The sequence below is a fragment of the Protomyctophum parallelum genome (genome assembly GCF_964188405.1).
Source record: "Protomyctophum parallelum genome assembly, chromosome: 12".
Lineage (NCBI taxonomy): Eukaryota > Metazoa > Chordata > Actinopteri > Myctophiformes > Myctophidae > Protomyctophum > Protomyctophum parallelum.
The window spans coordinates 22,568,369-22,594,038 of record NC_139712.1 but is presented as its reverse complement, the minus strand read 5'-3'; the positions used below and the strand labels follow the sequence as shown (position 1 = coordinate 22,594,038).

The window sequence follows — 25,670 nt, the reverse complement described above, 5'->3', positions numbered from 1 at the left end:
TTTACCTCTAACTGCACGGATCTGTGGATAACCTGGTGGAGACCTGTGCCCAGAAGGGCACTTTTTCTAGTTAGTACTGTGTCCTCATAATGTTACACCGTGACAAATTACACGTGTTTGTGTCCTCATAATGTTACACTGTGACAAATTCCACCTGTTTGTGTGTCCTCATAATGTTACACTGTGACAAATTCCACGTGTTTGTATGTCCTCAGTGTCCCCTGAACCGAACCGAGACCGTGGAGGAAGAGGAATGTGACTGCAAGACTGGGCCACTTGGGCCCCCCGGCCCTCCAGGACCAATGGTACACACACACACACCCACACACCCACACACCCACCCACACACACACACACACACACACACACACACACACACACACACACAGTACCACATACACATACACTACCATGCTTTTGGCACGGTTCCTGCATGAATCTTAGCCCCATGCATTCCTCACGTGCGACAACATGTCCTCCAGTCCAGCTCGCCAATATTTGATATTTGTGGATTTGCCGTTATAGGCCTTCTTCAAATCCCACCGGAGGTTTTTATAAGTTCAGGTTAAGACGGTTCAAGTCAGCACAGGCCGTATATGTGATGGCCGGCCCAACTCGAGGATGTTCCAGGCCTTTTCACTCTGAAGGTCCATGCTGTGACGCCCTGCAGCTCACATCAGACGGGCATGACATTTTCTCATACTTTGATTGAATCCATCTTGCGTTCCACATGCCGCCAAGAGGAAGCAAAACAGCCCCGGAGCGACGCTGAGCCACCCCAAGGCTTTACTGCAGTGGTTCCCAAAGTGGGGTTCGGGGACCCCCAGGGGTCCTCGAGGCAGTTCCAGGAGGTCCCTAGCTAATTGATAGCTCAATTCCCACAAGGGTCCGTAACTCTGAGAGTCTGAGTCCGGGTAGCGGGTCCATTTGGTTCATTTTGTGCACTTGTAGAGCGTGCAAGCAGAGCGCGCAAGTACTGCTACTAACTAACTGTAATGTCTATTACAACTGCTGCTCTAAATCCTTTAGACCCGTTATTGACCAACCCTGAAACGTACCTTAGTTAAGTCACCATCAACAACCAATAAGGAGCCATCGTCAGCGGTGTCATGGTGATGTTTTACCGGTACCACGGAACGTCACGCACACGCACACGCACACGCACGCAAGTAACAAGTAACAACAGAGAACAACAGAAGACTTCAGATTCAGATTCTGGCAGCCAGCTCAGTATAGCGTTCCTCGTTCGTCATTAGACTCCCAAACCCACACCTCCCCGTGTTCAAATACCTCTGCCGCCTCTATTTTTCCAACCACCGCGGACTAGTTGTTTTTTTGCCGATACACTATAGTTTTAGACCATGGCGGAGGGAGGGGCGCCGGGCGACACAACAACTTGCGTGGCTCAAGTTCGCTAGAGCTGACGCAGCCCAGTCCGAGGTGCAACCCGATATGGACAGAATAGTAAATCCCCCCCCTCCCGGGCCCCAAGGTAATGCCAACCAACACCGAGCAATATCTATTGTGCATTGTGCAGAGAGAGAGAGAGGTACAGGTACAGTCAAATATTCTGTCTGTCGTCCTTTAAATCAGTCCTCGCATCAGGTGGCCCATACGCTCTTGTGTGTGTGTGCGTGCGTGCGTGCGTGTGCGCGTGCGTGTGTGCGCGCGTGCACGCCCGTACGCCCACCACACCACTGTGTGTGTGCTCATGTGCTCAAGTCCACCCAGGTCAACGACAAAACAAAGCCACATGTGAAGGAAACAAATCACACAGGACCCGCCCACACACGCACATGCACGCTCGCACACGCACACACTCTCACTCGCGCACACACACACACACACACAATCACATTTTGAGGATGTGGGAAACAATCTCAGCAGCCCCCTCCTTATCCATCAGCTATAGGAAAATGACCACACTTCAATTGTATAAATATATTTTGAAAATAGCAGATCGCATATAGCATGGCGACGCATTGTGAGACGCATTGTGAGACGCATTGTGAGCTTGTAGATCAGCTATTTTCAAAAGGCCAAAACTTATAATATTGGGTGTTACTGTTGTAAGTGGTACTGGTTACTGTATGTTTTGTAATAATAATAATAATAATAATAATAATCAATATCTACAAAGTAACTAGTAACTTTGGTTTTCAAATAAATGTAGTGGAGTAAAAGTACAATATTTAGCCTACCTCTGAGATGTAGTGGAGTAGAAGAAAAAGTATTGTAAATAGCAAACACTCAAGTAAAGTACAAATACCTAAAAATAAAAGTACATTACTTAAGTAAATGTACTTAATTACTCTACACCACTGGAGACCACCATGGGTTCATAAAAGCATGCGTGTGCGAGGAGCTGTTGTTAATTAAATGTTTTTATTTATTTTCTTTTGTCAGAGGGAAATTAATTGGCTGCCTTCTTTCCATGTTGGGGAGGTTATGTTCCAATCCCTGTTTATACCAGTGACTGAGTCTAATGAGTCTGTTTGACAGCCATCTCTGGGCCATCTACATACAGTTCAAATAGGTAGCAGTGGTTCTCAACCAGTGGTCCGGGAGGGGGGTTAATCATAGTATACAGTTCAGTTGTATGGCTTAAGTAGTGAAGTTAAGAGCTTAGTTTATGGATGACTCATGCTGCAAATTAAGCTGCAACTGTTATTAGTAACATATTGGCTGTTTTGACACTGTACAGGGTCTCCGGGGGGAGAAAGGACAGGAAGGACCACCAGGCCCCGACGGAAAGCCCGTAAGTACCCGTCCGTCATGAGTTCTGCTCCCCTGCCTGCTCAGCAGAGACTAAAGGATTCTGTTTGTAGTCTAACCTCGAATTCTGCTACCCGACGACACACACGCCATTTTGGATAGAACGTGGGCCCCGTACGTCCTTCTCAGTGTTACCGATGATACTAATGAAGGCTCTATATTCCGTTCTGGTCAAACAGTAGTCAGGGTGCCGCTATTGTGCGTGTTGTTGGCTCACTGGAAACACTCTGCTACACCAGTGGGTCTCAAAGTGTCCTTGAGTGGGTTCCAAATGGCCCCGTATAGCCTACAGGTGTGGGACTGAGAGTTTACAAAATGACACCAAGGTTGTACACCTCTCAGAGTTATGGGAGTCCATTAGAAAAGTTTGACAACCACCGTACACTAAATGGAACAGAGCCTTATTAGTATCATCGGTAACACCTGTGAAGGAAGTCGGGAAGGGGCCCGGAAGTAGGAAGAAGAGTTCTTTCCAAAATGGCTGCTGTGCATATACGGGTAGGACCCGTTGTATTTGTCATACAACTTATTGCAAGAATATATATCTAGTGTTACTGAAAGTTATTACAACTATAAGTTTCATTAAAATCAGATGGAGCCAAAAAAAATCGGATTGTATTGAACAACGTCAAACTCACCAACATTGCAGCGGTAGGGAAAGCTTGAATTATCCTCTTTCAATCTGTAAAGGTTTTGTTTCATAAAAATCCACCGTAGACATATTATGAGCTACTTCCTGAAATGCTGTGCATGATATTTTGTGTCAGAGTTTGGGAGTGCTCGTCAAGGATATTACTCAACAGCCCTGCGTACCACCTGTTGTCTTTAGCACAAAAGCTGTTCAAAGTCCCTAGATTGTCACTTCACTATCATCCGGTGACCCCTACAGAATATCAAGTGGTGACCTCCCTGGGGGTCCCGACCCACAGCTTGAGAACCACTGCATCTAGTTTATAGTCTTGTAAAAATATGCCAACGCCCCACGTTGTGACGTGTGTTCATTCTGTCTGTCTGCTATGCTATTCCCCAGGGCAAGCAGGGGAAGTCTGGAGAATTTGGAGCACCTGGATCTCCAGGGGAAAAGGTGACAAGCGTCTTAGTTCCTTCATGCCATGAGCTAAAAATGAGCTGCCCTGGCACCACATCACTGCGACTCTGGCTCTGTCCGTTCCACTCTGAATAAAATGCCTAATGTAATGTATCCCTACAAGGATCAACTAGACGAGCAATGGGGTTTGAAAGAACCTCTTATAATTTGTTTATTTGATTTATTTGAAATTACTTTGGAGGATAAGTAAGCCCCTTATGCATCATCTCGTTTTTGAGAGGGTGCTCACAGGCACAATAACCTGCAAAGCATGTCAACAAATCGTGTTGACTATACATCAACAATGACATACACATAGTGGGCTCTGCTCCCATCCACTCAAAACACTAGTGATATCTGCGGTAAAACACCAATTTGAATTACGGTATAAAAAAATCAAAAGAGGCCAAGTTATAGTTCACTAAAAGCATAGTTAGCCAACGTCTCCTCTTGTGACGTCACTAAGTAGCACTTAGTGACGGAGCAACCAGTGAGTGCATGCGTGCGTGCGTGCGTGCGTGCGTGCGTGCGTGCGTGCGTGTGTGTGTGTGTGTGTGTGTGTGTGTGTGTGCGTGCATGACGGCCTGTACACTAGATTAACTGTCGCTGTCACTTTGTTTTTCTGCAAATGTCTCTCTGTTTGGACAGGGCGAGCTTGGCCCACCTGGACTGAGAGGAGAGTCCGGCCTAAGTGGCATGAAGGTGAGTCTCTCGTTGATTGAGGCGTCACGGCAGCTGAGGAAGAATCGGTGCTTATCAGGCCCGTCACACTGAAAGTCAGGCTTTTCCACCGTTGTGCTATTGATTGAACAACACAGACGCAAACGTAGTTTTTTTTGGGGGGTGGGGGGGCAAAGTGTACCTTATTCTCGTACTATACTGTCTTGACATGGTCCTTCCTGTATATCCAGGGAGAGAGAGGAGAGTCAGGCTTGCAAGGCGAACCAGGACCGCCAGGACCCAGGGTGAGGCCTTCTTTTTAATGATTTGGGTATTTCTCACACGGCTTGGTTGGTTGAATGCCTGTTATTTCTTGATAATGACTGCTTGGTTCGCGGCGTACTGTAAATTCAGGATGATTAAACACCTCGGCTTACATTTAATCATCACGTCGGGGCAGTATTTCTCAAACAACTACTAATATCTAATATCTGCAAAAGCAGAAGGCCCACACAATCCATATTCGACGAAAGTCTTTTGTTGCAGGGCTCAATAATGCAGTAGAAGTGAAGAAATAGCCAGCACCCAATACATGTCCTTTTCACATGTTTAGTAACCTCTAGCAACGGACGTCTCTCGACCTGATAGGCCTTCCTCGGCGCTGTCAGTGCTCAGGAAGGCCTATCGAGGTCCAAACGCCTTCTTCACTTCTAGAACATTCTAAAACATTCTAAAAATGATAGCCAGAAGGAAACATTTCACACGTGACGTTATAGCAAGGAGTACTGAAACGCTGGTAACGGTTTCAACAACGACTCCTGCTAAGGGTTCTATACTGCTCATGCTTGTTCTCATTGTCTGCCAGTACTGGCTAATCTTCCCGAGCTGACATATTCCCTGTAACCTTCTAAAAACGGTTTCATCTTCCTGCTACTTTTTTTACATCAGAAGTGGCCTCCAAATGGTCCGGATTGTAACCCAGAACAGGACAGTTCATGAATGCATTCATGTTTTGTCTAGTTATTTAATGGCATCTGGCCTCCAGCTGCTTCCTGTCACATGTTCAGGACATGTGACATGTGAGCGGGACTCCTCTGGGGACTGGCACAGTCGAGGGAAGCAGGAGAGCTGTCTGCCCAATAGCAGTGGCAGTTACTCAATGACCTCAAGTACTGGAGTCAAACAGATGTACTCCCATATTGATCATACACAGTGGTGGGGGGAAAAAAGTACTTGCATGTTTAACCCATTTTGGAAATTAAAAAAAAAGTCTCCTGAAAGAATATATGTTCAAAGATTTGTGCCGCATTTTCAAGATTTAAAAAAAAATAGCAGATCTACAAGCTCATAGCGCGCCACCGAGTGGCGCGCTATGAGCTTGTAGATCTGCTATTTTTCAATAGCTAAAGTATAACATAATGCTATAGTTAAAACATCAAAAGGAGTTTCCGTCCAGAATGGGTTTTAAAGTCTGGAATTCAAAATGTACTTGAGTAAAAAGTAGAGCAGCAATTAAACAAATCTATTTCTAAATGTATTATTGTTTGTTATTGTTATAAATTACACAATTAGCTTGTGACTAAATAATAACTATACATTGGATCCATTGGAACACTTTTTTAAATTTTCCTCAAAAGTAACAGTTTCGGAAGTACAGTACAAAGGGTTCCTTCCAACAGCAAATATTTGAATAATGTATTAATAAAAAAGAAAGAAGCAAAGACTGACACATGGTAGGGCATTAAGCAACTAGTCGACTAGTTTACTAGTAAATCCACTAGTCGACCGTATTGGTACTAGTTGACTAGTTGATTTTTTTTAGTTTTTTTCCCCCGATTTTGTAGGCCTCAAGATCAGGTAGATTACAGTTGTTTTTAAATGTACAAATATTTATAAAAAAAACGACCTATTCTTTTTTACATAATAGGTAGTTAAACAACTAGTCGACTAGTCGACTAGTAAACTAGGCAACTAGTCAACTAGTAAAAATGACTAGAAGTGAATGCCCTAACACATGGTCTGTTGTTTGATACAGATCTCTGCACGGATGAACCTCGGAGCATCGGTCGGAATGCCTGGGAAGAAGGTATACAAGGACATGTACACCCCAAACCTTTTCATGTCAAGGACCCCCACATTGACCTGAATTAGGCTACGTTAGCTCCCCTATTTAATGGCATTTCTATCTCTGGGACCACAATTTATATTGTCAAATCAATGTTAATTTAGTTAAATCTCTGAGTTACAGACCCACAAGGGTCCAATTTGTTCCTAATTATCATTTAGCTGGGGACCCCCTGGGACTCTCTCAAGGACTCCTATTGTGGTAGACTAGGCCCTATATCTTGCGCCACCCCCTTACCCCTTATCCTTATCTTATATTTGCCATTTTTTACTATTTTAAAACATTTTAAAATAGTACAAATAGCCGATCTACAAGCTAACAACGTGTCGATGTAGTTGGCTATTTTTAAATGTTTTAAAATGGTAAAGAAATGGCAAATACGTTTAGGGATAAGGGGTAAGGGGTCTAGGTCTAGATACCATAAGTACTAGATAAGTATGTTGGTGTTAGCATAGCTTTTGGTGCAGTTATATTATCGGTAGCATATCAATATTGGCCGATATTTCATTAAAAATGCAATATCGGTATTGAACCGATATCAAAAATAATTCCGATATTCTTTTCACCAATATTGACAGATATTTCACTGATATTGACCGATATTGATGCAATAATAATGTGACCGTTAAAGACTTTGATAAGGAAAACGAAAACATTGAGCTCAATATAAATAATAATGTAATATTCATTATGTGTATATTATGAGATATCGATATTATATCGATATCGGTATTGGCAAATTTCACCCTGCATATTATCGGATATCCATATCTGGCAAAATCTCAATATCGTGCATCTGTACTAATGAGTAATATTAATTGCTTTTATGTTCATAACCCTTTTAATAGTTATTTCTGTTGTTTTTGACTGGTGTCCATTCTTTTGCTCATTCTGTACAGGGTGCTTCTGGTGTCAAAGGCCACACGGGTCCTCTCGGCCCGGTTGGACCCACGGTACGGTATATAAAACACTTATTTGTGCTATATGTGCTGTCTAACCCATGGGTATTAAAACCCATTTTGACCTGAGTATTGCATTTTCTAATGAAGCAACGTTTCGGTCCCTCCAGACCTTCTTCAGGCATGAAGAAGGAAAAAAGATACTCGTGTATACCGAGTAAATACACAGTGCGGGGGTGTATTCTACTGCTCACTGGCCTATACGCACCTGTGCATATGCCTGCTTTCTAGTTTAGAAACGTTTCTCCTACAGTTGAGATGCCACGGACATACAAAATGAGTGGACAATAATATTACCAGAAACACAAGTCTGTAACTCTGAGAGTGTTCAAATGGAACGAAATTGACCCTTACAGGCTGAATAACAGGTCTGTAACTCTGAGAGTGTTCAAATGGAACCATACGGACCCTTACAGGCTGAATAACAGGTCTGTAACTCTGAGTGTTCAAATGGAACCAAACGGACCCTTATGGGCTGAATAACAGGTCTGTAACTCTGAGTGTTCAAATGGAACGAAACGGACCCGTAAGGGTCCTTACCATAATAAATAATTCTGGAAAAAAACCTATGACTGTTGTGCTTCTGCTCTGTGTTGTGCCTAAACTAAAGAGGTATTTTTTTTTCTTCCAGGGGAAGCCGGGGCTGCCAGGTGCACCTGGTCAGGTCGGACCACCTGGACAAAAGGTGAGCCTATACCGCCGAAGATCTTTACGTTACGTGTTTAGTCTCATTGTTGCAGTTGAATTTAACTACAGCATATGTCAAGTTCTACCAAGTTCCACTCCAAAGTCAACTTTTTTATTTTCCAACTTTTTCATGCATGTTGGCTTCACTTGTTGATCGGTTGGTTCTTTAGTCAGGTTGAAAACCGTTGGCCTCCTTGGATTTGGAACCCACAAGTAGTAGGACTTGCTTCGTCTCTGGTACTTTGTTTGTGACTCCCTCCAGCCTTTTCAGGTGTTTCAGCTCAGGCAAACGAGCAGCCATCTTGCTGGGAGATGTAGTTATCTGAGGTGTCATATAGAAGACTCTTGCTCCATCTCTGAGTTTCGACTCAACAGTATATTTAACTAGAAGACACAGCCTTCAAATCCAGACCTCCTTTTTTTCAGCATTACTCTCTGCGTTCTTGAGCATGTGAAGAAGGAACACACACACTCACACTCCCTGCACATTAAATTGTCACTCTCCCATTCTAATGAAATTGTGTAATACAACAATGTGTAAGATTCCTTGAGGGAAAGCGTGGGCGAGGGGGTGGGATTTGTGGTGTGTGTGTGTGTGTGTGTGTGTGTGTGTGTGTGTGTGTGTGTGTGCGTGCGTGCGTGCGTGCGTGCGTGCGTGCGTGCGTGCGTGCGTGCGTGCGTGTGTGAATGGGTTTGCATTTTGCTGTGGTAATACATTATACAGACATAGCAGTGTGTTCTATACCAGCGCTTCTCAACTGTTTTACGGTGTGGTTTTGTAAGAGGCCGGCCAGCCGTCTGTCTGTCTGTCTGTCTGTCTGTCTGTCTGTCTGTCTGTCTGTCTGTCTGTCTGTCTGTCTGTATATACATACTCTATGATACATTCACACATTGAATGTTTGTTCGTTTGTTTTGGCTATTTCTTGCATTGCAATATATGTTTTTTTCGATCGATTTCAATTTGTTACATGCCCAATGCCTAATGCCTAATGCCTTACATGCCTAATGCCTAGTATTGAAGATATGCACACAGCTGCCATCTTTGCCAGCAAGGTGCTAACTACTGTAGGAGCAACTTCCCACTGAAAGCCCATTCATCCAAACAGAAAAGTCCTATCTTATCTAATTGTATTAAATAACGTCAAACTGGCCATAGGGAGCAAATTTCAAATTGTGCTACTGTTATCTACTACAAATTCTATTAACATTGAGTGGCTGCAGTTTCTTCCAGCGGTCCCTTTAACTGTTACCACTTTCTTGGGACCCTGCAGTGCTCCTGCAACGCCCCGCTGAGTCAAAAGATAAACAAAGGTCCAAGTTTCAGGGCTCGTTGAACGTCGTAATGATTATCAGGACTGTTGCAGTCAGGAAGGATGACTTACTGGAAAACATGCATTTACACAAACATGAGCACTGTACAACAAAGTCAACAAACATGCACTGTACAGCCATGGCTGCATGGGGACAAGCCAGAGACAATTTAAGGGTATTTCTGCTGAAGTTACTTACGTTGTGAGACTTTTATATATATATATATATATATATATATATATATATATATATATATTATTTTTTTGTATGTGCTTTAATATTCCCCCCCCCCAGTGCAGAACAGTAAGTAAGTAAGTAAGTACATTTTATTTATATAGCACCTTTCACAGAGAGGATTCACAAAGTGCTTTACATACAATAAAAATACAGAACAAGCAAACAAGCAAAACAATGCAGATAAAACATGTGCTGTACAATTCGGGAGGCATACTATCATCCGACAGAGCATTGCTCCGAAGGAGCAATGCTCCGAGGTGCGCTGCGGGTCGGGAGAGGGTTGCGGTTAGGTTTAGGTGTCTGCCCCGGGGGAGGTTAGGGTTAGGGTGAGGGAGGAGGTAGGTTGTCGTTCGGACCAATGCTCTGTCGGATGAAAGGCATGCACTCGTACAATTCAGCTCAACAGGACAACAATATGATCATCATATGTACATCATAAAACAAAAGGTAGGTTAATTACGTTCAGGTTGAACCATCCACAAAAGCTTGTTTAAAAATTAATGTTTTGAGGCTAGCTAGCTAGCTAGCAGGCAGCAACAGCACAGTCTGATAATTGAGTAAAATTGAGTGATCAGCAGTGCCGATCGCTGGGATTGCAGGGTTAGTACAAAGATGTAGATCACCAGGCTAGAATCCAGAAGTTTGGTATAAAATAGTTGAGTGGAAACTGTTAAAAAACGTAGTAACAAGTCACTGTGTGACAGAGCGTCGGGTTGAGCGTCCAAAAACAGCGTCCAAGTGACAGCACTGAGTTGACAGCACTGGGTTGCACAGTACACTGCAACATCCTGCAGTGTCAATTTTACTCTGTCGGTAAAAACAAACAAAAATAATAATAAAACACACCCAGGGTTAAACTATAATTCCATAGTTTAGTATTAGGCTGCTGGCCTAAGCTACATGTGTTTGGTTATTATAGTAAAGTCGTGTCATCCCCATGTCCAATTTGTCACTGAGACATACTCACCCGCCCTGACGTGTGTGTGTGTGTGTGTGTGTGTGTGTGTGTGTGTGTGTGTGTGTGTGTGTGTGTGTGTGTGTGTGTGTGCGTGCGTGCGTGCGTGCGTGCGTGCGTGCGTGCGTGAGTGAGTGAGTGAGTGAGTGCGTGCGTGCGTGCGTGCGTGCATTTGTAGTGTATGTCATAATGGCCTCACATAAACTAAACTATGAGAGGCTTCGAGTTATTACCCCCCCCCCCCCTGGGTGAAAGCAGCACACTGTACTGTACAGTAGTTGTGAAAGTGTACACACCTGTCACGATTGTGAACAGAGCAGCAGCAGCTCTGTGAGGTCGTGACCCCACTCTGACTTCCTCCACCTTATTAACCTACCCTCCCCTCCACCAGAGTTTGGTCAACTCAACTGTCATTGCATCTCTGTATGTATTTATCATTTTATTTTATCGACGGCACGGGTGGGCGGCCGTACATGGGCCCCAAATGACCCTCTGGGCCCCAACGCAATTGCGTTGTCTGCGTCACGGTATAGTGACGCCCAAATTCCCAGGAGCAAACTTGACACAAACTTGTGACCAAACTTGACACACACAGTAAGTCATTGGACTTGGTTTTATTTTTGTTTTGTTATGTCATATGGACGCAGGGAATCATAGCTTCAAATTGACATATCGGTTGTTCAGTTTGACCCACCAGTTTTGGAGATATGGCTTGAAAAGTTCACTTCTGTGGTCTCTAACATTACACCTAGCTGCATTTATTTCATATTTACACGTCCATTTCAGCTCTGACATTTATTTCAGACATATGTGAAGAGTCTGCCTGTGGCATTTTGGATTTAAAAAAAAGAAGGAAAAAAAACAGTTTTCACTCTGCTGAACAGTTAGTCTTGCTGCCATGACTGTCTCTGTATCAAAAAGAGTCACAAATATATATATCCGTCAAAAATAGCCGCTCTACAAGCTCACAGCACGTAATTTTGACTCGTGAGCTTGTGAATCAGCTAGCGTTGCCGCTGTCACCCATTAGGACATGGCCAGAAAAGGGACGCTATAGGGTTCATGTGGCTTAAAGATCAGAGAATAATTTCTACCAGACGACAGTTTGCTAAATACCATGTAGTCAATGGGGTGTCATATGTTAGGCCCATCAGGCAAGCTGCCACATGTGTCCCGTATAACATCCCTCCCTCCCATCTATGATGGCACGGTGTTGTTTCCTGAATAAATGCAATATAATATAACACTCATTCTGGATGCACTGAAATAGCCTGGCTAGTAAGCCAGACTAATATCCCACTGTCTGCCGAAGGCATTTTCTTTTTTGGCCACTGAAATACCTTCAGAAATACTGAAAACGACTCTCGCATACACAATATCTCAAACACATGTCCTGCTCCTACATTAGTATTATTCATGTCTCACAACGTGAGACAACGAGCTGTTCTGACATTCCATATGTTGATCCTCCCCACCTGTCCTTCCGGCTCTGACATTCCATATGTTGATCTGACCTCATCATACCCTGTACACTCAAGACACGCTCCATATGGCCAGTACAGAATTCATCCCATATGTTGATCTGACCTCATCATACCCTGTACACTCAAGACACGCTCCATATGGCCAGTACAGTATTCATCCCATTATGTTGATCTGACCCCCCCCATGCCAAAGCGCCAGCGCTCGCCCAGCAGTCTGCCATGCATCTGCTGTCACCCAGGCGGATGCGTGCACGCAACCTCGCCCTTTTGGTGGCGACTTACGGGTAGATCTTCTATTCCTTTTGTTGTACAATCCTGGCGTGAGGGTTAAAAATTGCAAAACAAATTAAAACAAAAGAAAATGACATTCATAATTAGGTCCTATGTTGATATCCTGAACTCTGTGTGTGTGCGTGAGCACGCACGCACACACACACTTTCAGACTCCCTGTTGTTCTAATGAAATGGTGTAATACAACAATGTGTAAGATTCCTCGAGGGAAAGCGTGGGCGAGGGGGTGGGATTTGTGGTGTGTGTGTGTGTGTGTGTGTGTGTGTGTGTGTGCGTGTGTGTGTGTGTGTCTGAGCGTGTGTGCGTGTGTGTGTGTGTGTCTGAGCGTGTGTGCGTGCCTGATGGTGGTCTTGATGTGGTCTTCAGGGGTTTCTAGATTCTGATCATCACACACTAGTGCAACCGTGGGCGTATGGACACACACACACACACACACACACACACACACACACACACACACACACGCGCGCACACACACGTAAGCACTTCTTTCACACAATAGAAGTCCAGAGTTATATGGCTTCATCACTTTGCACTTTTAAGAGGCACATAAAACTGTTTTCTTATTATTTTTATTTTAACCTTCATGTAACAACAAGGATAGGTTCCATTCAGATTAAACATGTATTTTTACAAGGGGAGTCCTGGCCAAGACAGACGGCAGCACATTTATTTTTTTAAACAAGTCGTCATCGTCGACAGACAAAACAAGAAACAGACGATATTACAACAAACTGTAAAGGCAGCCTAATCCTGGCGAAGTCTACTGTACAGACATGAAGCTTATGGGGCTGCAATCCATAAGATTTACACCAGTTCTTTCCTCCTTTAAAATGTATGCTGGTGTTTTGTGCCGATGTTTAACTTCTGTATGGAACTTTGGTCGACCACAGTCGTTTAAACCCATTAAAACATGGGAAAGGATTAAAGCGTCCTGTGTCATTTAAGATTTAAACCACTTCAAACTATTATGTTATACTTTGGCTATTCAAAAATAGCAGATCTACAAGCTCTTACCACGGCACAATGAAGAATTGTGAACATTTGTGACATATCTTTGAATATGTAGGAAGTGAAAATGTTTAACTCAAACCATACCTTCTCGGTGTCCCTGGAACAAAAATATTTTGAGATAGGGGTCCGCGGCCAAGTTTTGGAACTAGAACCAGTGATTATCAGAAAACAGATTTATACATGTTTATAGAATTGGGTCTTCAGGTCTTGATTGGGTTCTATTAATATGGTTAAAAGTCTGACCACCGGTCCGGACAGTAGGGCGGGCTTGCATGTGTCATAACCCAGCCCGTTGGGCCATGACAAATTGAGGAGGACGCAGTAGCAGTGTTCAAAATAACAATAGTTTATTTACAAAAGGTAACTAATATTACCTTAATATATAAAGAATGCTTACAGAATGTATGAGATGTGGAAGTCAGTAAGATCAGTGTGGTTCATATGGTGAAGGTGTGTTGTAGTGTGCAAATCAAACAGTAAATGGAAACAAACAGAAGGGTGGAAAGGGACACAGAGAATGGCTGGCAAGCCCTCTTGCACCTAATGAGGAGTCTCAAGTAGGCCGACGCCCACATGATCTGTGGGAGAAACACACAGGGGAGGGCAGTACAGTACTAGACTGATTATCAGACTGTAGTACAGTACACCACATAGACAGCATAGGCCCTGCAGGCTAGGCCAAGGGGCCGTGAGCCCGTGACACATATGGCCCATGACCTTTAACAGTGTTCTCTCCCCCCACACACGCCCACATCCATACAAGTTCATGTCCGACACACCAAAGGTACGACATGCGGAAATCACCCGAAAAAAGGGCAGGGTACACAACACTATTATGTTCGTTTGTTTTTCTTCTTTCTAATTATTTGATCGGCCCAAAACATTGTGTTTATTGTCACGATTATAGTCACAACAAGAGTTGGCTTTGTCTGAGGGTTAAATGTCTTTAAATAAATAGGCTACTTTTTTAAACGTCTATATGGGCAAAATGAACAGGGAATTATCTTCCGGGCCTCTCGTCGTCATGAAAGGGGGTGGGACTGCGACGCTCTTTAATGGTACAGAAAGTACAGTGTTGGTTTGTTGTTTGTTCCAGTTTTTAAAAAAAGAAAAGCTCAGTGTATTCATTAGCGTGCCAAGTGGGCTTGACAGTATAATGGCAGGACGTGGCTGACTATAACGTGGCCACTAATAAGCCATGTCACATCACATGTGTCATGGGGCTGGTTCAGCCATGGGCAGGACGGCCAAAGACCTGCATAAAACAGGGAGTCTGTGTTTCACTAGTACCGAGTTTGTTGTTTGAAGGCCTGGGAGCTGGGACAGGAGCATTTGGCTCCCGCCAAGGCTCCACGCGTCACACGAGTGGCAGCAGCGAAACATTCATGAACAACCACTACTACTGTAATTACCCGCCCCACGCTCAATACCGCTGTAGAGAGCGTGCATGAGAAAATTCCTACCTGTTCACAAACACACTTCAAAACACAAACACACTTTTGGCGTGCACCTGTGCATGTGTACGTTAATCAATAATCACACATCACTGCACATACTGTATCTCCCCCAACCCATTTCACCACTACTAGCTGTACTGCTGCCTCGCACGCACGCACGCACGCACGCACACACACATGCATGCACACTTGTCTTGTTACCATAAAACCAACAGGCAAATTGGCCTCACATGTCAAACGCTCAGATTCTACTATAATTGTAGGGACATTTGGACCTCACGAGTACACACACACACACACACACACACACACACACACGCGCACGCACCACACACACACACACACACACCGCATTTGGCTGCGTTCCAGGGCCTAGTGGTGTGACAGGAAGCCTGATGCTCTGTTTGTCTGCCAACATCAACACACACACACACATAACACACGCGCACACACACTCAGTCAGGAGTCCATTAGCCCAGGACATGCATCCCCAATTCCAACCACTGTGTGTGACTCAGTGTGTGTGTGTGTGTGTGTGTGTGTGTGTGTGTGTGTGCGTGTGTGTGTGTGTGTGTGTGTGTGTGTGTGTGTGTGTGTGTGTGTGTGTGTGTGTGTGTGTGTGTGTGTGTGCGCGTGCGTGCATGGGTGCATGTGTGTAGCACTCAAGCCTACATAAACAAACAGCCTTGGGCCGGGAGGAGAGCTTTTTTCTCTGAATCCCAAACCTCTGATGAGTATCACTACAGGAAATAAAACACTGTTGTTTTCATCTGCTCAGGAAAACACAGTCGCTTGTCAACATTATTTATTCTGCGTTTTAGCCACGGACCACCGTTTGATGAGATTTAGTGCTCCATTTTCGTCACCGCTAAACCCCTTATCCTTAAACTTCTTTGCCTTTTTTTTTTTTACTATTTTGCTAAACATTTTTGAATAGTTAAAATGGCCAGTCTACAAGCTCACAATGTGTCAATGTCGATTGGCTAATTTAACTATTCAAAAATGTTTTTCAAAATAGTAAAAAGAAATCACACGTGTGTGAACTGAGTGGTGCAACTCCCCTCTCACCCCCCCCCCTCTCTCTCTCTCATTAGCAGGCAACAGTGCAGCACTTTCTCTCTCTCTCTCTGTTTCTGGCACAACAGCGCCTCTACTGGTACGCATAGTCATACTGGTGCTCATAGTCACATAGGTAGGTTAACGTCACATAGGTGAACACGGACATTGCTGTTCTTTGCCTGTTCAAAAAAGGCAAAGAAGTTTAGGGATAAGGGGTTTAGCGCCGGTGACGAAAATGGAGCCCTTAGCCTCTCAGACCCAAAACGTTGAATAATTGTTAACTTATCATTGGGTAATATTTTGTCCACAATTCCATGCTCTATTGATGTTGGTACCATTAGGAGAGATAACAGGCAAGCGTTGATCAAAATAACAATTCTTCTACGTTCTCTAATTTGTGTAGAATTGTTGTACATTTAAGTAATACAGATGTTTAACAACAATGCAACTCTTGAGGCTCCATTCACTGCCATGTGGAGTATTCATGGAACTTCATGGAACTACTTCCAGTGCGAGGTACTGTAGGCCAGCCATGAAAGCGCCCATGAAAGTGTCATGGCGTCTCTTCCTTCTATAATGAATATACAGTATTATTCTGATGTGCATGCATGCATAGAGGCCATCAGCATCATAGAGGGTAGATAGGCTGTGAACAAGGTTCAAGGTGTCTTTATTTCTCCGGAGGAGAAATTTGTCTTGCACCCCAAGGACCCGCCCTGCAGCATACGATACGATACGATACGATACGATACGATACGATACGATACGATACGATACGATACGATACGATACGATACGATACGATACGATACGATACAACAAAGGCACACAGTGACCCGTACAACATTTAAGTACTAGTCTGTACCACACACCAACATACCTAGTGCAAAAAAGGGGAAGAACATCACCTCCAACATCACCTCGTTTCTGTTTAGCTATAGCCAGTATCCTCTCCTGAACCCTGGCTCAGCTCTCTCTCTAGCCAGACATCACACTGCTATAGCACAGCTAGTGGCTTCAGAAAACCTCAACCAATAACCGGCCCTTCTGTCCTTTAACAACACGCGTCAGGGCGAAGCAACAAGCATATACAGTACAAAGCCAAAGGGATGGCCGCCGGGCCTACATTAAAGGCGTGTCATGGCCCACCGCGCGCTCGCCTGTTTTCTTACAGTCATATTATGTCCAGAGAGTGACGGCGTCTTGTCGTTTATTGGGCCGCGGTGGGCTGTCTTGGCGGTGTAATTACGGGGTCTGCTGCTTGTAGGGGGGGTTTATGGACGCAGTGTGGCAGGACACTTCAAACGAAAACAAACTAATTTGCTCGTTTCCCTTGCCACCGCCACAAAAAAAGAGCTTGACAGTTTAAATATATATGGGTGGGAACTGGTAAGCTCCATGTCTGCAACAAGGAAAAGTGTTGTATGCTGCACAGTGTCACATTTAACCGCACTTAAGCAGTGTGCTTAAGAGTAGCGAATACAGTCGATCTATGTGAGCTTGTAGATCGTCTATTTTTGATGTTTTTGGACATGAATAAATCACCTTTAATGGTGTAACCATCATAGGGACGCCAGGTTGAAAGTGGCATGGTGACTCATGCACTTGAAGCATTTTGGGGTTTTTTGCCATGCACATGCTAAACGTATAATTATATTATGTTAGTGGCTCAGGAGGTTTGCGAAACGGAAGGTCCCCGGTTCGAAACCCGTTTCCCCCCCCCTGGGTTATTGTCGAAGTGTCCTTGAGCAAGACACTGAACCCCTAATGGCTCCCGAGGAGCAAGTTGGTGCCTTGCATGAGTTCGTTTCCCCCCTGCCATCGGCGTACATGTGCTTTGGATAAAGGCGGTATATAAATGCACCATTTACTATCTTCTAACACTCCTTGCGGTATGGACGGATGGATGGTTTTATTTGGTCATTAATTGAACACAAGTATACAAGGGAATTATCTTCCAAATTGTTCAGCTATTGTTATAATGTGTCTCTCTTGGTAAAAGCATCAACTATGGGTTTGACGTCAGGACGATTTCTTGTTATATATTTAACTATTGGTCTGTTAGGTCATGCCGTCACTTAAAATAACATAAATGTTCATTCTCACCTGTCCAGACGAAGAACATATGCAGCACATGCTAGGTCATTGTGGATATAAACCTAAGAAAGTATAAGGTTATATGCAGCACATGCTAGGTCATTGTGGATATAAACCTAAGAAAGTATGAGGTTATTTGCTGCACATGCTATAGGTCATTGTGGATATAAACCTAAGAAAGTATAAGGTTATATGCAGCACATGCTAGGTCATTGTGGATATAAACCTAAGAAAGTATGAGGTTATATGCAGCACATGCTAGGTCATTGTGGATATAAACCTAAGAAAGTATAAGGTTATATGCAGCACATGCTATAGGTCATTGTGGATATAAACCTAAGTAAGTATGAGGTTATATGCAGCACATGCTAGGTCATTGTGGATATAAACCTAAGAAAGTATAAGGTTATATGCAGCACATGCTATAGGTCATTGTGGATATAAACCTAAGAAAGTATACAGCACATGCTGCTAGGTCATTGTGGATATAAACCTAAGCTATACTATACCAAAAACATTAAATGGAAATGGAAAAACCCAGCAGTTCAAGTTGAAGCCCCCTCATTATGCTGCTGCATGCATTGTTCCAAATGGTAGCCTCTGACTGTACTCTGTACTGTACTGTTCGACTTGTTTGTTGTTTTAATTCCAAGGTGCAGTCAGTGGAGTGGACAGATTTGCCATGTCTAAATGCATGCCTGTAAATCCAGAGAGCCATGCAGTTGCACTTAAGCCACATTCCAAGTACCGAGTTCAAACGGAAAAACTGAACTGTGTCTGTGTCTGTTAAATGAGCATTGTCTTTGCATCAGCGTCGGCAGCAAGCACTGTATGTTCTGCTTACATGTTTTGTCCGCCAAAGCCGCACAGTCAGAAGATGACGGATCTTAAACTTCAGCGTCCCCTGAATTAAGTTAAATCATATTAAATTAAAGAGAAATAATATGACTTAAGTGAAAAGTATGAATATCAGCAACAAATATCAAATACCGGTAGGCTATACATTAATTGTGTCACTTCTGCTTCGGCAGTGTCTTGTGCAACATATCATAAATACCAACTTAGTTTTTTTTATTATTTTTCAGTCACATAGGCTACTGTAGACTGTACACATAAGCAAGTGTGACACCTAATGTAAATGTGAACTGACGTGGCCATCTGGTGGCCGCATTGAGTAACTGAACAGGGTTTCTGTCAAACTTAGCCTACAGGCATAGGCCAGATATTAAAAATAGGTACAGACAGTCAAAGTAATTATAACATAATATGCATGCATATTATTCCATATGGTAAATGTGACCACAACCAACAACATTTGGTTATGTTAAGCCATAATACCTAAGGACCTTCTAAATCCTAACAGGGTTCTGAAAAGAAAACAGTGGTGCTCAACTATTTCATGTCAAGGAGCCCAAAAATGATATGTAATTGGCCGCCGACCCCCATCTCAAAGTGTTTTGTTCTAGGGCAATACAAATTGACCGCTACAATAACCTTAAAGCTGCTGCAGAGACAAAAGAAAATTGGGAGCGTTCTACCCATTTAGCTGGCTGGCTAAATACCAACAAAAAAAAGTCATTCAAATGTTGACATTATTGCTTATAGCAGCTTTAATACTAGAGTAGGAAAATATTAATATTAATATTAATATTAATATTAATATTATATATAATAATAATAATAATAATAATAATAATTAAAAAAAGAAAAAAATATATATACTAAAACCAGATATAATCATTAAGGAAAGTTTATGCAGGCACTATGTGTACTATGTAAACTCTCAATTTCCATTTTCCAGCCATTCAGTTATTTTTGAAAATCATCTTGGGACCTCCCAAAATAATAGTATAATATAATAGACACCCCCGAGGGGGGCTTCTGGGAGCCCCCAGAAGCAAATATTTGACTTTAAAGCGTTCAATGGGAAATAATATAATATTCAAAGATTTGTGCCACATTTTGCACGATTTTTCTACAAGCTTTTTCTACAAGCTCGTAGTGCGGCCCTCGGAGCTTGTAGATCTGCATTTTTGAAACAGCTAAAGTTTAAAATAATGGTTAAAGTGGTTAAAAGCTATAAGGTGACACAGTCACAGTCAGGTCTAAATGGGGTTAATCAAAGGAGTAAGTAGCAGACCTCATGAACGATAATCCAACATGAGATTGTGAGTGAATGATTTAAATAAATGGTGCATTTACATAGCGCCTTTACCCAAAGATGGTGGAGGAAACCGTGCAAGGCACCGTTAACCTGCTCATCGGGGGCAATTGGGGCCGGGGAGGTTCAGTGTCTTGCTCAATGACACTTCGAGGGAAGCCTGGGATTGAACTGGGAACCTATTCTGCTTCCCAAGCCGCCTCTGAGCCACTGTCTGAGCCCTGTCTGAGCCCATTTAACATGCATAACTAATATTGTTATGACAGTGCACATTTACTTTCATCACGGTTCATGAATGTGCATGACTTTGTCTTTTATTAACATTTAATTAAAATCTAAAGTAATTTCCAAGCTCCTCATAATTACAAAACCATTTAGATGCATTACTTTTCGTATTCTCCCATATCTACTAAAGAATTACCAGACAATGAATAACCATTGAAGTGTTTCTGAACATACTGACATGTGCGTATTTCTTTTCCCCAGGGGGCGGGTGGAGAGCCAGGGCTGAATGGAGTCGATGGTCCTCAAGGCATCCCGGTGAGACTTTCCACCATGAATGATACACGTATAGAGAGGAGGAGAGGAATCATGGGTATAGTTTCACACAACGAAGCCGAGCATGTCAACGTCAAAGTCGTAAGATTTGTCTGCACACGTTACAGCGGTGAAATTTGATCTCCGCATTTGACCCATCTCTTGGAGCGGTGAGCCGCAGCGTGCGCCGCGCTCGGGAATCATTTTGATTCGTTGATTTGACCCCCCCAATCCAACCCAATGAACCCATTGGTGCTGAGTGCCAAGCAGGGATGCATTGGGTCCCATTTCTTACAGTCTTTGGTATGACCCGGCCGGGGAATTTCGAAACCCCGACCTCCCATGCAATTTCAGGGCAGACACTCTAACCACAAGGCCACTGTCAGCCGTGTTGGTCATATTTGTTATTAGGCTGCGCCTCATTAAGTATTTCGTTTTACAGCTCACTAATTATTTTATTTACTGAATAATAACGCTCGCGTGATGGACGCGTGACCGACCTTGCGGTGGCATTTATAGGAGAAGGCAAAGGTTGTGCGAGGTTGTGGAAACCGCGGCACAAATCAGTTTCCCATGCATTAACTCAGCATATAAACTGCAACTAATGTTTTATGTAGCTCTATGAAAGGCCTTAGGGGAACAAAACAATCAGGAAACAAGCACGCAAACTCTGCATTCACTATTAGTATTAACAATATAACCTATATACCTTTTTCTGGGCACTATTCAGCAACAATGGCAAAGAAATGTGATGTAGTGCAGAAAAAAGTAACAGACTCCCGAAGTCTCCCGAACTTGAATGCAGCATTTTGCGCTGAACAAATTAGTTTTGAAATAATCCACCGCATCTCCACTAGGTAAAGAGTGCTGGGTTGTGCCCCAAAAATAGCTGATCTACAAGCTCACAGCGCGTCGCAGCGCCACGCGTTGTGAGCTTGTAGACCTCAACAGAACCACTTACTGACATTCAGTAAGTGGTTGTTATGATCAAAATGAGAACATTATAATGGTGTGTAAATCGCCATGGACAAGACCAAGTCTTTTCCACGGACACATTTGATCCGCGTGCGGACATGTTGCTGGCCCCTGTTATTAGGAAGTGCGAGGTAAAGGTTGTGGTCAGTTATAGGATGTTGGACAAATAGTACTTAAACAAATTGTACTTAAACAAATAGTACTTAAACAAATGGGCCTTCGAGCTAATGCCATTGTAGCACTCAGTCAGTGTCTGGGTAGCTCAGTAGTAGCTCAGTATAGGAAGAGCACTTGACTTGAGCGATCTGGCTTATGTGCTGAGCGAGCCAGCCCCCCAAAAGTGGAAGTATAAAGTAATGGAAATGGATATACTCAAGCTTTGACCAAAATAGCTAAAATAGATCTACAAGCTCACAACACATCATGTTGTAGATTGGCAGGGATTATTATGTCTGCAGCCCCCACTGCAGGGGTAGAGTGGCCGGATGGTAACCGCAAGGTTGCCAGTTCGAACCCGGGCTCCCCCAGAGTTAGTGTCAAAGTGTCCTTGAGCAAGACACTGAATCCTTAATGGCTCCCGATGTGCTGGTTGGTGCCTTGCATGGCCGTGTGTGTGAATGGGTGAATGTAATGCACAATCTGTAAAGTGCCTTTAAAACATTTGTCAGGTATGACAAAATGATCGGCATACCTGACGAAGACCCGGTGGGGTCTAAATGTTGTTCCTAATCCTAATCCTCTAAGGAAGTTGCCTGGGAGCTGGGACACAGTCTGCGGACTGCCTTCCTGTCTCAAGACACACGGACAGACCAGGGAACACAAAATATGCCATGGAAAGACCAAGGCTTTGACGCGGACACATTTGTCAGTGTACGGACATTATTGATGACCCCTGGGCTACACCATTCTGGGAATAATATTATGTCATAAACAACAAGACTTAAAAAGTCTAAAGAAGCCCCACCAGAAGGCACCTTCTGAAATGTTCCTCCGTGTCCAATGAGGGATAAGTGTGTGTGCAAGGGGAATTATTTTCCAGAGTATGGCACTATAGAGCAAATGCCTCCGCGTGACAATGGTGTGTATAAATCCCACTTTAAGAAAGAAAATGGACTCGCCTCCTGGACCATGGAAGTTTATGGAAAATTATTGGGATGTTGCCGACCCTTTACAACCCTGTTGTGTGCGTGAATGTGAGTGTGCCTGCATGCATGCGAGTGTGTCAATGTGTGTGCGCGCGCATGCTTGCATGTAGATAGTGTGTGTGTGTGTGTGTGTGTGTGTGTTTTTTGTGTGTGTGTGTGTGTATATTTGTGAGTGTACAGCATATGGCTACATACCATTTGTTTAAGTGTCCGTGCTTGCATGCATGTGCCCGTGTTTGTGTCTGTGCATTCTTGTTTCTTGTTTGTTTCCGAGTTCCCACTGTACAATTTACAATTACAATGTACAATTTAGGCATTTAGCAGATGCTCTTAATCCACAGCAATTCACAGTAGGCTAAGCAAGAACAACAGCTCAGCTCACTAAATTACACAAGTTGAGCCCTTGCATACACCTGTAAGGTCGTCGAGGCTAGGGCAAGTGCTACGGCAAGTCTGAAGAGGTGGATTGTCAGACTACGGCGGAAGATTGGGAGTGTGAAGTAAAATGAAATGAACTGTAGGTGAAGTCAAGGGCACTGCTTGCACTTTCGACATCCAAACACTCACGCACCCATTATAACTGTGGACATTAAATGAGAACACTTCAACAGTGCAGGTGTGCTGCTGAAAGATGCATGGGTTTGGATGCAGGGCCTGCATGGTGACGGTGCCTCACATGAGTCACTAATGTGTCTGTGCGCTGTTTCCTCTGTCAACGCACCCCAATACCAGCTCGCTCAGGGCTTCCACCAGTAAGTGGAGAAGCCTCATATTTCAAAACATCCTTTCTTCTTTTCCTCCCGAATCCGATCAGATGTGATCTTAATGCATGCTGAGCGATTGATCGAGCCTCCGAGCTGCAACAGAAGTTAAGGGCCTTCCACAGGCCAAGAATGATATACGGCAGAGATAATGATAATGATATGAGCATCAACCATCGACCCTGACGAACGCTAATGTTCTGTAGTCACGTTGAATGATGTGTTGAATTGTCACGTGATGCTCTGCGAATTCAGACGCTTTTTATGATCGTCTGTCACTGTGCGAAACACTCTCTCTCTCCCCCGCTCCCATACTCCATGCTCCGTACGACCCCATCTGAACACTTGTCATGTCATTTAATCCAGAATTAATAGTATTTTATTTACCATTTTTAGCATCCATCGTTAGCCTCTGATGGCTCACATGGTGTGTAATAATCGAATATCCAAAATATCCTCGTGCACGCACACAATCTAAAGCTTTTTAGGTTTCAGATTGAGATAAAGGACCATGTTTCGAGCTTAATAAAACATTAATTTGAACATTAATTTGAATAATAGTTCGAGCGGCAGATCATGGCTGTGAGCGAGCCTGGCTTTATTCTTTGCTTATGCTGCGCATTTCTCTGGCACATACTAGCCTCACGGGAGGGAATGTGTTAATATGTCACGTGCATTTATTTTTTTTTTTTTTTCCCCCCGGCAGGGGTTCTCAACGTTTTTGTCTGGGGACCCCCGCACCGCCCCCAATACAAACTGACTGCAAAAATAACCTTAATAATAGAGAAAATATATCATAAATTAATACTGAAAACCAGATATAATCATTAAGGAAATGATATGCTGTAAAACATTAATTTCCATTTTTCTAGTAAAATAAAATAAATAAATAAAATAATAATAATAATTTGGGGACCCCCCAAAATAACCCCCCACAGGTTGAGAACCCCTGATATACGGCATAGTGAGTAGAGAGGGATTTCACACTCATGCACTATTTATGTTCTGCAGGGAATCCGAGGACTTCCTGGAGAGGCGGGGCCGAGGGCACCTCAGGTAAATTCTGACCAATCGCATGCATAATCACTTTAACCATATTTTATACTTTGACTATTCGAAAAAATAAAGGGAAGCTCCGCACACTCAGACCTGCTCACAATCAATTTATTTGGCAAGCTTTCGGTCTACTGACCTTCTTCAGGCATACTTTGACTATTCAAAAATAGCAGATATACAAGCTCATAGCGTGTGACTTCATGCTGACTTATAAGCTTGTAGATCGGATTTATTTTTATTTTTATAAAAAAAACAAAAATGCGAATCTTTGATTATATATTGTTTTATGCAAACATAGAGATGTCGGTGAACAAATGAAAGACATAATAATTTAAGCCTACTTAATAGCTTAAATGTTTGCTGCATTCCTAATCCTTCATTACAAATACTCATATATGGTTTGAAATGTCATCTTTTTTTGCTTTGGAAATGGACATCGTGTACAATGCTGAGATATACTGTTGACCTTGTGTGTGAATCTTGTCTGTATCATCGTTATTAGTGATGGGAGATTAATCGGCAAACACATCGGTATCGGCCGATTTTAGTTGTTTTTACATTAATCGGCATCGGTTCGATTAATCAATCAGACCAATTAATTAATCGGTCTGATTAATCGGTCTGTCTTTACAGATAAACAAACCCAAAGTAACAGCTTGAACAGAACTACAAGCTCACAATATTAAATAATAAGGTATTTAGGTAAAATCTGACTAAGCCTGCAGTGCAGACACCCTGTTACACATTTTTTCAATACAGAATGAGATCATATCGACATCAGTGATCGGATATCGATATCGGCCAAAATGTCTCATCGGCACATTCCTAATGGTTAT

At 43.2% G+C, this 25,670-nt stretch overlaps 1 protein-coding gene across 1 annotated transcript in view; it reads left to right on the top strand.

Annotated features, from left to right (window-relative positions):
• LOC310867583 (collagen alpha-1(XXI) chain-like) overlaps nt 1-25,670 on the top strand; it is a 60,529-nt gene that overhangs the window by 26,451 nt on the left and 8,408 nt on the right. The window contains exons 11-20 of the mRNA XM_083777698.1: nt 216-305; nt 2,705-2,758; nt 3,806-3,859; nt 4,511-4,564; nt 4,774-4,827; nt 6,558-6,608; nt 7,547-7,600; nt 8,238-8,291; nt 20,847-20,900; nt 24,790-24,834. Coding sequence (XP_083633824.1) covers nt 216-305; nt 2,705-2,758; nt 3,806-3,859; nt 4,511-4,564; nt 4,774-4,827; nt 6,558-6,608; nt 7,547-7,600; nt 8,238-8,291; nt 20,847-20,900; nt 24,790-24,834 — 564 coding nt within the window. The remainder of the gene's footprint in view (nt 1-215; nt 306-2,704; nt 2,759-3,805; nt 3,860-4,510; nt 4,565-4,773; nt 4,828-6,557; nt 6,609-7,546; nt 7,601-8,237; nt 8,292-20,846; nt 20,901-24,789; nt 24,835-25,670) is intronic.